Source organism: Podarcis erhardii, assembly GCF_964252035.2.
Source record: "Podarcis erhardii genome assembly, chromosome: 7".
NCBI classification, from domain to species: Eukaryota; Metazoa; Chordata; class Lepidosauria; order Squamata; family Lacertidae; genus Podarcis; species Podarcis erhardii.
The window spans coordinates 66,561,257-66,576,242 of NC_138511.1; the positions used below are offsets into that span (position 1 = coordinate 66,561,257).

The 14,986-nt window shown below is 44.8% G+C and overlaps 1 protein-coding gene across 3 annotated transcripts in view; it reads left to right on the forward strand.

The window, feature by feature from the left end:
- CNKSR1 (connector enhancer of kinase suppressor of Ras 1) overlaps positions 1-13,894 on the forward strand; it is a 31,202-nt gene extending 17,308 nt beyond the window's left edge. For all 3 annotated transcript variants that reach the window (XM_081868870.1, XM_081868871.1, XM_081868872.1), the window contains 11 exons: positions 1,781-1,902; positions 3,699-3,889; positions 4,555-4,585; positions 5,738-5,910; positions 7,128-7,201; positions 8,740-8,811; positions 9,294-9,367; positions 10,429-10,493; positions 12,365-12,503; positions 12,651-12,832; positions 13,472-13,894. In XM_081868870.1, coding sequence (XP_081724996.1) covers positions 1,781-1,902; positions 3,699-3,889; positions 4,555-4,585; positions 5,738-5,910; positions 7,128-7,201; positions 8,740-8,811; positions 9,294-9,367; positions 10,429-10,493; positions 12,365-12,503; positions 12,651-12,832; positions 13,472-13,699 — 1,351 coding nt within the window. In that variant the 3' untranslated portion in view covers positions 13,700-13,894. The remainder of the gene's footprint in view (positions 1-1,780; positions 1,903-3,698; positions 3,890-4,554; positions 4,586-5,737; positions 5,911-7,127; positions 7,202-8,739; positions 8,812-9,293; positions 9,368-10,428; positions 10,494-12,364; positions 12,504-12,650; positions 12,833-13,471) is intronic.
- The last annotated feature ends 1,092 nt before the right edge of the window (positions 13,895-14,986 follow it).

The window sequence follows — 14,986 nt, forward strand, 5'->3', positions numbered from 1 at the left end:
GATTTTAGGGTTTCGGGCCCACTACTGTGCTATGTAGATATTGACATGTGATGACTGTGGGTCTGGTCCATCAAGGATTGCTTTCCCTATCACAGAAAGTGTGGTATTTTTTGTGCTGGGGGGTGGGGCGGTGGGCAGCAAGTTTGCTGTACGAATCAGCTTTAAATGCTCATCTTGAATTTGCTAGTATGTGGTCAAATGCTGCCCCAAAATGGCGACACTCCAGAAGTGCCCTAAGTTGGTGGGTCATCACTGCATCCCATGGGAGCAAATTCTGTATAAACAGACATTTTGTGAGGATGCCCTTCATTTTCTTTGTCCTGAATCTCCCAACCTCTTCAGCTTCACTGGATTACCCCCAGGGTTCTGTGGACTTGACTTAGAAGCTGTAGCAAAATCTGCAACTCAGTGAGTTCTGATGATGTCACACTGTACTCATACTTTCAGTGGGAACGAAACTGCAGAGGGTCATGCTGGAACTTGCCCAGGGAGGGGGCATTCTCTGGTTCAACGCGCAGATGGAGTATCTCTTGAATAAATTAGTGCCCTTTCCCCCTTCCTGTTGCGCAAACCAAGGTCTGTCCGAGTTTAAACATCCCAAGAATAAAATATTTTCCATCCTCTTGGCCTCTCGCTCAGCAGAAACTAGGGGCAGAGGTACTTAGAAAATCCCTTTGTGATCTCATGCTGCAGGGAGGGCTATCTTGAGGCCTGTTGCATGGAAGATGGAGCAAGTTTGTTTTCTCCTGCCCTAGAGGGTAGGACTTGAATCCATGGCTTCAAGTTACAAGAAAGGAGATTCTGACCAAACGTCAGGAAGAGCTGTTTGGCAGTGGAACAGACTCGGACTCTCCTTCCTTGGAGGTTTTTAAGCAGAGGTTGAATGGCCATCTGCCATGGATGCTTTAGCTGAAATTCCTGCATTGCAGAGGGTTGGGCTAGATGACCCTTGGGGTCCCTTCCAGCTCTACAGTTCTATGATTCTATCTCAGGCATAACCAGTGCTTTTTTTCTAAAAAAAATAATAAAAAATTTAGGGGCGCTCTCATTTTGACTCAAGAAAATCACCAGTTTGTAGTTTAAATCGGGAAAAATAAATACAGTAAAAGGACAAAAGGACAGAAATTCACAAAATGTTTAGGGGTATGCATACCACTGTGTGTCCCCCAGGGGAAAAAAGCACAGGACATAACCATTCTTGTTTGAATTTTACTAGAACCTTGAGAGAATTAAGGATTGTAATGCTTCAGAGCACACACACTGCTCAAGAATTTCTTTTCGGTACCAGAACTAATCTTAGTTTTCACCCATGAATCTACTCCTGGTTCCCCACCCTCAAATGTTCTTACTTTCAGTAACCTAATTTGGAAGGGAAAGTATTTTGTTGTTGCTGCTGTTTTAAGCAAATGGTTGTAAAACAAAACAATTACTGATCTACTGCAAATTGCCTTGGAATCTAGTGATTCTGCCTGTCCTAGATTTCTGGTGGTTAGGGAGAATAGCTGTGTGTGTGTGTGATGGAGAGCCAAGATCTCTCAAGGTGTGGTGTTAAGGGAAGAAGGGCAAGGGAGAAGGCAGGGGCAAACATCCAGCTCTGTAGCTGTCTGGGTCCCAGCATGTTTTGCTGCCAAATCGACATTTGCTGGACTCCTTCTTGTGGCTGAAGTGCCAGACAACTGGGATCTGAAGTTCTGGTAAACAGTGCACAGCTGCTATGAAAGATAGAGCTTCAAGTTTGTTTGTTTGTTTCTTTTCTCTTCTTTCTTTTGTCCTTTAAAAGCATGACTGCTGAGGTGGATGGGAGACCGGATTTTCTTCTAGGTCTCCCTGCTGATGAAGAAGAGCAGGAAGCAACCAATTCATGGCATTCGGACGGCTCTCTAGAAGAACCTTCTGGGGCAGGTAAGGATTTGGACATTGGCTTGCTGGTGGTGGACACACTGATGCTGGACTCCATCTCCCAGCGGTCAGGGATGATCAAAGGCAAGAAGATGCCTTACATCAGTGATGGCCAAACTCGGCCCTCCAGCTGTTTTGGGACTACAATTCCCATAATCCCTGACCACTGGTCCTGTTAGCTAGGGATGATGGGAGTTGTAGTCCCAAAACAGCTGGAGGGCTGAGTTTGGCCATCCCTGCCTTACATGGAACAAGAGTGTAGCATTGTCTCACTGACTGGCTGTGACTCCCTGTGACTTCGGACAGGGGACATTTGCTGCCCTACTGGAGAATCTAGGCCAGTGTTTCCCATACACTGGTCTCCAGCTGTTTTTGGACTACAATTCCCATCATCCTTGTCTTGCTAGCTAAGGATGATGGGAGTTGTAGTTTGAAAACAGCTGGAGACCCAAGCTTGGAAAACACTGATCTAGGTACTAAACCAGGAACTTTCTGCATGCAGAGCAGCTGTTCTGCCACTGGGCTGCAGTCCTCTCGCCATTTGAGTATTTTTAAAGAAGCTTTTTATCAGCTCATTACCTGTGGCCTTCTCTAGAGCATAGAGGTCTCAGTTAGGTGTGCTTTGGTTACATCCAGGCTAGATTACTGTCGTGCACACTACTCACAACAAAGAAATGACAATCGGTGCAGAATGTGGCAGCTAGAATGCTTCTTGGAGTTAGGCATTTAGACCGCATTATGCCTATTCTGTTCCTGTTTAAATTGTCTATTTGTTCCCAGGCCTAATTTAAGGCTGTGGTGTTAACCTGGTTCCAAACCGTTTAGAGCAATCTTCACTCTAAAGAGTTTAACTCAAATATGCCCCAGCTAGCACTTGGAGGATGCCAGCTTGATGAAATCTGATTTGAGGCTCTGGAGCTTGGCTTACAGCTGTACACAAACCTGCCCAAACTTTGAGATCAGCGTCTGAGGCTGTGTATTTTACTATATAGTGATTAATTTCAAATAAGCAGTTTACAGAGAATATAAGATATACATTGAATTGTCAATAAAAATAAAAGTTAAAGACAATGTTTTTTCAGGGGAAAAGGATCAAAATATGAGTAAGATCAGTGGTTAAAAATAAACATTATGAACTAAAATTATAGATTAAAATACATGTCACCTTTACATGTCAGGGTAGACTTGCCTAAACAAACGTTTTTAGCAGGCACTGAAAGAAACAAAATGCCTACTCATTGTCAATGGGCAGGAAGTGCCAGTGGGTAGTAACTACTACACTGAAAGATTGGTGTTTTTCAAGTGCAGAATGAACATCATGTGGCAATTGTACAAGTTCCACAAAGTCCTCATGTGGGCATACATAGGGTAAGGTGATCTTCCAAGTCAGCTGGTTCCAAGCTGTTAAGGACTTTATATATGAATAGTAACAACTTGAACTTGTCCCAGTAACAAATTGCCAGTCAAGGGTCTGAATTAACATGTTACATGCAGACAAGATCTCACTCCTCTCAGTCAGTAGTCATGCTGCAGTATTCTGCACTAACACCAGGCTCAAGTGGAGCCCCACATAGATCAGGGTTGTTTTCATAGTTTAGAACTTCAGAATATTGTTTGCTGCTATGCTGTTATGGTATTGATGTATTTATAACTGTTGCAAACTGACTTTTTGAGGACAAGTGTGCAGAAAGGTGGGTTTTTAAATATCTAATGAACAAATGAATCTTTCTGCTGTAAAATCTTTTCCCAGACTGATTAACTTATGAGCTTTGGTTTGGGTTTTTGACTTGTTCTTCCAGGTGCATTTGCTGAACCTGTGCTGGAAGGTGAGAGCCTTGTCAGGGTCGATCCTGAAGGATCCCGATCCACTGATGCTGCTTCCCCTGCCAGACCCAGTACCTTGGAACTTGAATCGGAAGACTCCGCAACCCCTGAGAATGGGTTTGTCAGAGGAATCCAAGGGCTGGGATCTGCAGTTTCTTCCAAAGAGGTAAGAGTTGCATTGTGTTTTGCTTATTTCTAGGTTTTATTTAGACCCTTTGGCTTCAGGTCTAAAAAGGCCTCTCTGAATGCCTGATGCAATAGAAACAAAAATGCAAACTAATTCAGCAGCAGCAACCCCAGCATTGTCTCCAGACTGTCAGCATTTTGCAGGAGTGATTCAGTCACATGCTGTAAATTTGGGTTTCCGCAATTAAAGTGGATTAAAGCACCGTATTGCTCTGGTGCAACAGATTCACTTTACAAACAAAACAGGTTTTTGTGGCTAGAAAAGTGACAGGGAACTGCATAAAAAGTGTGGGATAGATGGTTGATCGTTGGGAAGTCTAAGGGCATGTTCTGTTTACTGCATCCAGTGCACTCCCACTGCTAGTTTTTAAAGCTACATAGACATGTTAGCCACAATCCATATCAATCCTGTGATTTCTTAACAAATGCTGCTGTTTGGTGAGTCCCCCCCCCCCTTCGAACCAGTCTTAAACAAATTGTAAAACTGTGAGTTTGCGTTTATACTGAATTGTAGTGTGATTTCCCCCACTCACTTTTTATTGTGATGTGGGGTGGCTGGCGCCAGCAACACTCAGCCACCCCACATCACTCAGCCATTCTTGCAGATCCTGATAAATTGCTTTTCTCCCCCTCGATTCCTTTCAGGGCAGTGTTGAATATCGACGAAAGCAAAAAGGTAAGGACCGGTAACATCAAATCCTTCAATATTACAAGCATTTCAGCCTATGCTAAAGCTGTGTAACGTGTCCATAAATATATCCTGGTTAGAAGGAGAACAGTTCTTTCTTGTATGCCACTATTCACCAGACAAGGGAGGGGGGAACATTTATGTCCCCCACGGGCCAGGTTTGAAAGGTGGGTAGTCAGTCTCTTGGCATGATACCAGGTGACTCATGTTTGCCCATGTGGTTGGTCAGCCGATTGTCGGAATTGCATACAGCCACGCATGGGGAATGTTGTCCCAGCCAAGGACCAGAGTTACCTGAAGGATTATGAAGACTAGCAGAGCCTTTCCTTCCAGAGGCTCCTGCCCCCTTGAGAGAGCTGAATGCAATCTTTAAAGGGCCCGTGGTAGATTCTACAGCTGCATATTGTGGAGTGGCTGTGAGGTTACAGGGTCATCCTCCAAGTCCCTTGCAGATAGGGACCTGCTATCTGGAGGGCACCAGGTTGGTGAATACTGGTCTGGAGTAATGAGGAAGCCACAATTCTAGAGGCAACAGGAGAAGGGGAAGCAAGGAAATAATGAAAAGGAATGGGATTGTGCTTGAAATTGGCAGTCCTGTTCTTTGTAAAGTGTCATGCACACAGATTTCAGTTTGTCTGAATCGGAGTCCTTCTCATGCCATCCCTGGTTCCCTAAAGCAAGGGATGTGACACCTGGAACCCTGAAGAGGCACATTCTACACTGCAACATTTTGTTGCAGATTCCTGTTACCTCATCATATGGGATACGTAGACTAAACTCACACCCACACTGTATACATTTAAAGCTTGAGGCTTTCTCCAGAGAATCATACTGGAAACTGTAGCTCTGTGGGAGTTAAACTACAGTTTCCAGGATCCTTAGGGGGGAGCCTTGGCTGTTCAAGTGGTATTAATGTGCTTTAAACCTATGGTGACCAAAGCTGCATCCCTAGAAGGATGGCTTGCTCTTGGCCCTTCTATAAATGCCTCCCTAATTCAGCAAAAGTTTTTTTAAAAAGTGCTTGTGGTGGAAAAATCGCAAACTGTATACTATGAGCCTGATTTTTTTTAGTGAATTGCATTGTGCATCCTGTCCTTCCTTTTTGTCATAACACCCCCCCCCCACCCCGCTTGTGTTGAGGAATGGCAACCCGACTGAGTCGCCGCCGAATCTCCTGCCAGGATCTGGGCCAGGTGGACTGCGATGGCTGGCTCCTTAAGAAGAAAGACCACGGGGGCTTCATGGCCCAGAAATGGAAACGGTTTTGGTTCGTGCTGAAGGGTCAATCCCTCTACTGGTACAGCAACCCCAACGTGAGTTCATCCTAGGTTGCTCAGTATTTCAGAGAGTCATGGATCACCAAAGGGTAGCCCTGTTTGTTGTTGTCATCGTCGCAACAGAGCACCTGTCCCACATTCAAGCATTCTTTAGCTGTTAATCTACCCCCCCCCACCACCATCTGAATTAGAATGGAATAGTCCACACATATTTGAACTTGTATATGTGGAGCAACTTCTGTTTTTTTTGTTCATATCAGTAGATGTTCGCTTTTGTGTTTGTCCCTGCCTTCTAATTTCTTGACTCCTTTATTCCAATTAAGTGCTGATGCGGCACATACACACACCCCCCTCCAGCCTAGGAAGTGCTTAAAGCACACAGTCAGGCAAGTGTAAATTCCCAGCACACATCTCTGTGGTTTTCTGGTTTTGTGCAAATCTGAGAGCTCCCCCCCAAAATAACAAATTTTCCTTCTTATTTATTTATTTAATACTTTTTAATACCGGCTTTCTGCCAAGGCACCCAAAATGGCTTACAGTGTTAAAATACTAAAGCAAATGAACGCTATAAAACATAAAATTGGTCAGGGGAGGGAGCAGTCTGACTCTGGAGCTGGCACCTATGTTGTTTTTGCCTCCCACCCTCTCTTCTTACAGAACAGAGAGTGTCCTGTACAATATACAGGATACAATGTATTACGACACTCAGATTCTACAGAGATGGGCAACTATGCTATGGGATATGGGGGGAATGCAAAGGGGAGTAACAGGAAGTGACAACTGATCCACCAACCACCAAAACAAATTGGTGAGTGGAGCAGTTTGGAGCACATTTCCCCCCAGCTTATCAATGTATATCTAGGGCAGTTCACAACATAAAATTACATTCTAAAAAACACAAAATGATTTGTTCTCTGCTATTGCTAGTTGCATCCAGGTTGCAACTGGTCAGTTTCAATGCAAGTTGAAGACCATGTCCATGGAAGCTGGCTGCATCTCTATGATCATGGATGATGGGCGCTGTGGTCCCGCAACATCGGGCGGTCTGCAAGCTCCCCTTCTTTGCTTTATAGCTTGCCCATGGAAGGTTAGGAGCAGCCTGCAGGTCCTACAGCTTTCCCTTGCTTTCTGTAGTAGAAACCTGTTCAGCATTCCAGGGCTGCCGCTTTATATATGGGTAGCAGCAATTGGAGCCAATCAGGGTATGAAGTGCTGCTCTGTTTTAATTGGTGCTTTCCCTTCTCTTACCCCAGGATGAGAAGGCTGTGGGTTTCATCAATGTGTCAGCGTACAGACTGGAAAGCAAAAAGGAACAGAAGAAGAAATAGTGAGTATGTGCAGTGAGCTTGATGGGTGGCTCTGGAGAGATCTTGACCATTGAACAAACAGGGGAAGCTGACTTCTACAGAGTCAGGCTGCTGATCCATCTAACGCAGTATTGTCTACACCACCCTGGGTTCCCTAGAGGGACGTGCACATCATAAATCCAATAATTCACTGACATGCAGCAGCCCTCTGGGGTTTCAGGCAGGAAATCTTTTCCAGCCCTTCTTGGAGATGCTGGGGATTGAACCTGGGAGCCTTCTGCATGCAAGGCAGATGCTCTTATCACTGAGCTACAGCCCTGCTCATAAATGAAAGGGAAATGCATCCATTAAGTAGGGAGAAAGAATGACTAGGACCAACTACCCTCTGAGAATCACCCCAGCGTGGGGTTTCAACTAGCAAGAGTGTAAGATGCTTACTGTTTTTGTTTACTTCACCTACTAATGGCTTCCTGTAAAACATCCTTGAGCAGCTTAATAATAAAAACAGCAGTGGTATATTGTGGAATGTGAAACAGGGACCTCGGGTATCTGATCTGGTCGGGAAGAGGAGGAGGTTTGGATCCCAAGGAGGGCTGTCAGAGGAGAGTTCAGCTCCCATAACACAGAGTTCCCCAAGCCTGACATTGTCCAATGAGGAGCTAATTCCAGCACTTCCACCTGTCAGCAGGGAGGCTTCCCCTCCCAGGGTGGTGTTTGGGGGAAAGTCTGACATCAGTCTGGCTCCAACTCCACTCCTGACTCCCAAGGATGTGGCAGTGTCAGCACCGGGGCAAACATACCTCACAAATCCAGCCTATATGGAGGAATAACATTGGTTTGCCCAGTCCGGAGGCTCTAGGTGCAAACTGCATGAATTGAAGGGCCCACCCCACCCCTTCAAAAGGAGGATGCCAGGCGCATGTCAAGTGTTGGATCAATGTCTTACCTACCCCTAGCCAGGGCTTGTTCTACTCCTCTGCGCTTCCTCTGTTTGTAGCCTGTAGAGCTGTGTTGGGATGCTGTATTGATTTGCACAATAAAGCTTTCAGGATAGACATAGTGAAGAGTCCAGTTCCAGGTCTAAAGAGAGGAAAGCCAGGATAAAGGGGAGGAATATGCAAAGCAGCTTAGTGAGGACCGAGCATGCTCAGTGGGCATGGAATGCTGACTGACTGATGCATGTGATGGTCGTTGTGGGGGAAGGAAGAAGGAAAGGAATATCCTGGAAGAGAGCTTGGCTGAATGGCACCCTGAATGTGAGCATTCCATGCTGCAGCACTCTGTTGCAGGTCCCGCTAGTCCGTCATATTGTACAGTTCATCAGTCATTTTATTCAAGTTCTTGGACCATAATTCTATCTTTCATGTGCCTAGAGTAGAATTATCTATCTCAGCATATCCTGAGCCAAAGAGGTTGGGAGAGTGAAGTTGCCCACTGCAACCATTTTCAAGCCTTGACACACAACTGTAACCATGCAGATTTGTAGTTGGGTATGGGCGTACCTTGCAAAGAATCATGGGGAATTCCACCACAGCCACCTTTTCCTCTTTTTCTGCAGTGTCTTCCAGCTTACCCATGAGAAATACAAGCCCTTTATCTTTGCAGCAGAGACCCTGGCTGACCTGAGCATGTAAGTAGCCAAATGGGAGTGGCCTAAGCAATCTCAGGTTCCACCCTAGAAGCAGCTTTGGGGACTGATGCAAAGTCGTCTCGAGTAGTGTTGCAATCCTTGACAGATGTTGCCTGATTTCCCTTAAGGCCTCACTGCAACCTTATTGTGGAGGGCCATAAACCGAGAAAGATGACCCTAGTCAAATTCCAGCCAGGGTTTGCACAGAAAAACAAAAACTGTGAAGAAATCTAGGGAGTATCTGTTATCAGCTGCTTCAAGCTGACTAATTCCTGAGTCTGTGGCTTTCCAGCAAATACCCAAATACACTTTGGGGAATGAAGTCATCAAGGGGAGTTGAGAGGCAAAGCAGCGTTAATACTGCTAATAAAAAGATCATATTCAAGTAGATATTTTTTTTTTTAGTGATTTCATATACCGCAGTGAGGAAAATTGTCTTGAGCATCAGGGTAAATCTCAAAACAGACTGTTTCTCTTCCCAGGTGGGTCAGCCGTTTGATAACTTCTATGATGAAATACACTCCAGTCCATAAATCTATTCCACATAGTCAAGAAGGTGGGCTCTCAATACTTGATTCAAAATGTTTATGTCTCAACTTTGTAATTTACAAAAATCACTAAAATATATCCTTGAAACAGCAGTATCAGATCTATTCCTGCATTGCAGGGGGTTGGACTAGATGACCCTTGGGGTACCTTCCTTGATTCTATTATTCTACTAGGGGTGCCTAAAATGCATTAAATTAGGTGCCTGGCAAGCATCCCGGGATGTGAGAATGCCAGAGGCAGGAGAGTGCCCTTTCCACAGTTGCTATCCACTTCTGATAGAAAGGTTATCCGCAAAAGGGCTTCCACTTCATAAACAAAACCTATTTAGCATATTCTCTCTCTGTAAACTAAAGAGACTCTATTGCCTGTGATTCCTAAATCCATTTTGATTCCTAAATCCAGGTCTGGAGATATTCCATTTGGTTTTGGCAGACAAAAGTCAATGTTGTAGGCAGTGCTGAGCTACTTCACCAAAGGTCCAACACTTGGTTCATTTCTGTGTCACGCTAAGCCAAATCATGGTTCTCAAAGACATCATGGCCACTTTGCTCCTCCTCAGATCCTGCTCCTGTGAGCTTAAGCCATAATTCAGCAGGCATATGGTTTGTCTTGTTCCAGGCAAACCACAAGCTGCAACCAAGGTTTGTTCTTGGGTTTACAGCTCATGGTTTTCCTGGAGAAGGCAACCCACAAGATTGGTTTGGGATGCCACACTAAGCTAAACCATGGCACAGTTCATAGGAGCGCAGCAGCAGCAGCAAGACTGAGGGGAGGAGTGCAGCAGGAACTCATGCGTTCACCCGAAGCCATAGTTTGCCTTTGTGTTATGTGCAAACTGGTCCTCTGAATAAGGCAGCTTCCTCCATTTCTGTCTTGGGATTTTCAGAGACACAAACTTATGTGTTTTGACAGTGAGAAAGAACAGGACCACATTCTCTTTAATTGCCCCCTACAGAAAGGTAGAGAAAATATGTCTCTTGCTGGGACTGAATTTCATGGTGAATTTCATGTAATGGAATGCGATTGGCCATTGAGAATTTTCTTTGAAAAAAATTCCCCTTTGAACAGATTGCTACAGTGAAACAGAAGCAGAGGACCCTGAGGACGACTCTCCTAGGCATAGCTTTGATCTGGTAAGTATCTTATGGAAGGATCATCTTTACTATGCACTCCATAGTAAAGATGTGTGACCCCAAAGAGGTCCCCTGAAATTGCAAGCCCATTCCCATTTATCTGAGCTATGGGGGTAAGTGGGAATGGACTCACACACTCAGTGCCTGCCAAAAGGTTTTGATAATGCTATATTGATGGTGCAATTGAAATGTTGCTGTGGGGAATCCCCTTTTCACATCAAACGCAAATGGGGATTCTCCACATTTTTTCATTCCTCTTGTTCAATGCATGATGTATTCAAGTGAAAATTAGTGCTGATGTTGATTTCCCCATCTTCCCTCCCCATCCTTTTTTCCTCCAGTTTCATGTCTCTTAAATTGTGAGCCTTAGGAAAAGGGGCTGTCTTCTCACTGATATTTTCAAGCAGCTCAGGGAGCCTTTGGGGCTGAAGCGTGGCATAAGAATGCCAAAATGGGCTTATCCACCTTTCTTCTTGTCCCACTGCTTTCCCCCTGGGGAAAACTGCTCTTTAGCACCCAACTGGAGCAAACAGCAATTTGGGTTTTCTCTGGATTGATGTTTTTTTTAAAAAAAATAATTTTTATTAAGTTTCCATTTGCCAAATTAAACATATCATACCAATTAGTCCAAATTATATCAATACACATAATAAAGTCCAAATGTTTTTTATAATTATAATTATAAAATTATAATTTTTTGTGAGGGGTACCCATGCTTCGCGATCGGCAGGAGTCCAATCATCTATATTTCTGCTGCTTTCATGTTTACAATGATGTTTCCAGTGCCATCTTCTCAACTCTTTGTCATTACTCATTTTCCTTTTCAGTCACCTCCGAGTTCTCTCCACAAGTGGATTGAAAGAAACAGTCTTATTTATATCTCTGTGTGGACTTTGTAATGGTCTCTCGTAGATCTCTCACAGAAATCCAATAGTCCAGGCGTTCCGTTCGAGCAGGCATTCGAGCAGACATTGGCCATCTTGTTCCACTCCGATGAAATACAGTCTAAATGTCCGCTCATTAACTTTCCAGACCCGCTGCATCGTAAATTAGACTCTCCAGGAAGATAATAGCCCTTTCAAATTTACGATCCTAACCTGATAACCGATCCACGGCTCATCCTCCCTAGACCATATATCATGCAGCAAAGGTCTGCCTTTCCATATCGGATCACATTTCTTGCTGCATCACAAAGAGAGCCTCTTTTCTTTCCAAATCTTTCACAGAATAAAACCTTTAATTCATATTTTCCCCCCACAGTTCATTTTTAATCCCACTTGCAAATTGGTCATTGAGACGGTTCTTTAAGGGGGAGCGTTGTTAGGTAAATCACATGAAAAAGTAGAAAGTCTTTCCCCCTCCTTTCCGTTCCATTCCACCTACCAGCATGTCTGCGATTCTCTGATGTTATCTCTGTTCCTTCCGTCCCGATCTTCTTCTCAGTGGTAAAATTATTAGCAGATTAAAACACTCCTGACCTCTCTTGAAGCATGTGTGTTTACTTCTCCAGTTTTTTCTTCTTTTTAAGCAACGCAACCAGGTTCGCTCCTGAAAGCAGCTTCAGGGAGCTCCAAGCCCGCACGAGGGCTATCCGCCCAGTGCCTCTCAGCCCCTCCTTCATCTGAACTCGGGGGTGATTTATGGCAACCACGGGCGAGGGCAGCACTAAAGAGTGGGTTTTCCCTGGGATAGGAGCAGGGCAAAACCACTCAGACTCGTGAGCAGAAAGTGAAATTCAAGCAGAAAACCGCTCAGACTTATGCTTTCTAGACTTGGGACAAGCAGAAGGGTAGACGAGCCTAGTGATAATGAATTTAGCTCTTCCAGACTCCATTTCTTGCATGCTGTAATAAAATCTTGCTTTCTTTCAGCCAAAGCGGAGGGAACTGGAAAAAGATCAGCTGCTAACAGGAGCCGCAGGGAATAACGAATCCCCAAGCAGGAGTCCTCTGGGTAGTCCCCTCCCAAGACAAAATGCAGACCACAGCCCAGCATTGCCCTCTCCCACAGGTGAGTTTCACATTGCCTCCCCCTTCCAAGTTTATGTAAGAAGAAGAAAATGTGAAAGGCTGTTCCTCTTGTACTAGCCCTGCCCTCTAGGGCAGCAGAGTTCTAGAATGCTTTTGCTTATGGTTTTCAACCTTCTGCCTCATGAAGATCCTTCAGGAGAAGAACTGGAGTCTTTGATCAAGTGTCTGAAGCAAGGCGGAGTGTCTCTCATTGGGAAACAGCAGGTGTTCACCCGCGAATATTACCGGAAGTCCTTTGTCAAGCGCAACAAGAACCCGGAGATCAACGAGAAGGTTCATCTTGTTCGGACCCTCCAAAGCACACTCAAGGTAGGTGGAGCATCACATTACACTGGGGAGGAGAACATCTTTCAGCCTGAGGGCTGCATTCCCTTCTGGGCAACTTTCCAAGGATCACATGCTAGTGGTGGTCAAGGCCAGAGGCAGAAGTGGCCAGAGCAATAAATGTGAATTTTACCTTTGTACAGTCAGCTAGCTTCTGTCAACAGATGCACACACTATTGATCCTTCATCCCTCCAGGCAGGCAGGAAGCATGGTCAGAGTTCAAGAACATGTTCTGCATAGGCAGAAACACTCAAGGAATGTGCAGAGCAAGGTCAGGGGGGGGTGAACTGGGGAGAGGAGGTGTAGCATGGAAAGTGAGGGGTGGACTAGAAGTCAGGTGTGGGGAACCTATAGCTCTCCAGATGTTGCAGAACTTCAGCTCCCACCACCCCTGGCCATTGGTCATGCTTGCTGGGGCTGATGGGAGTTATAGTTCAGCAAGATATAGAGGGCCAAAGGTTCCCCACACCTGCGATAGATACCACAACCAGCATGGAAATGCAACAGGCTGGCAGTTTCCTAAGCTTTAAAATCCTTGCAATTCTGGGCTTCAAAGACTTAAAAATAAATTTAGAAAGAACAGTGCATCAGCATTAAAGATGGGACCTTCCTTCCTCCCTCAGGCAAAAACAGCTGAACTTCAACTACTCGATATTCTTCTGGATGACTCTGAACTGACCTCTGAGAAATTCAGAGCATGGAAAGAACAACATCAGGAGTTGTACCAGGAAATCCAGGCCTGGTGGGCCAAGAGGGTGAGCCAAGAGGATGGCGCAAGAACAGACTGTGTGTCAGACTTCAACCCAGAGGACACTGTTGTTGCTGCTGCTGCTGCTGCTGCTGCTCCATAAACTATTTTGTCAGCAGGATATGTGTTCTGTGGATATTACCATCCTCCCTGTTCCCATAAACAAACTCAGATGGTCCTCTCATCCTAGAGAGAAAGAATATGAATGACAAAGAAGAACTTCTTGCTGAACTGAGAGATTGGGAAGCTTGTTTGTTGTCATGGCGGGCATTTTGATTTCATCTGGGTTTATTTTTTTTTAAAGAAGACTGACACATGATTCTGACAGTGCAAAAGAGAAGCCTGACCAAGGGAGCAGGACACTAACTGCTGTCTGTGGACCAACATCTTGAAAAAAGCTGAAAAAGCAAGATTTTAAAGTTGCTTTCCGTAGCTTTGTTTCCCTTGAGAAAGTTATTCAGAAAGCAGCAATTTCACTGACACGTTTCAAGTTGAAACTCTTATGTGTAATTTTAATAACTAAAAAGGCATCCTAGCAATGTGTGGTTTTCAGTTTTAAATGACCGGTGGTTTGCATCAGGAACCAGCTTGGGTTAAGAAGTGGGATAAGCATATGCAAGAATAAATAATATTGGCTACGTGTACTATTAAACTGCAAAAAATGCTCTGACAATATATAGATTCAAGGCTGTCAAACATGTTACTTTGCATATATCTTCAAAATGATGGCTTTCAAATTGTCCAGTCCCGAAACAATGAAGTGTACGTTGAGCTATAATAAATCAAGTATTTTTTTTAGGACAATGCTTATCCTTTTTAAAAAGAACACTTTTGGAGAAGTATCATCTCCTGCAATTCAAAGACACCCTTTTTAGCTTGTATTTCTATCAGCTTCGTGCATATTTGTGTTAATTATAGCCATCCAAATAGACTTCCATTTTCAGTGGGCCCATGTAGGCTTATTTGGCAGAAGTGGGTGTCACATTTTAAGAGGCTGCAATGATGCATAGATAGTGTCTGGCAGGACATGCCCTTTTAATACCCCGCAATGTCCCTGTTGCACAGTCACTGTTGCATTGTGGGAAATCGGCTGATTGGTGCTCGCAGCAAACCCCACTATTAAATCAGGAGCACATTTTAAGGCCCCTGCTTTTTTCTTTACAGCCACAGCTTTAGCTGCCCTATTCAGGAGTGTAGGAAGAGAGGTGCGGCACGCCTCTGGTGTCATCCTTGAGGGGCAAACCGCGGGAGTCAGCACTTACCATGGGGCCTGACCTTCAGAGTGCCTGATCCACGCGTCTCTCTTGGGAGTGACGTGGTGGCTTGGGCCCCTGCGCTGCCCAAAATGGCAGCGTGGGGTTTGCATCCACCATTGCGGCGCCCCCATATG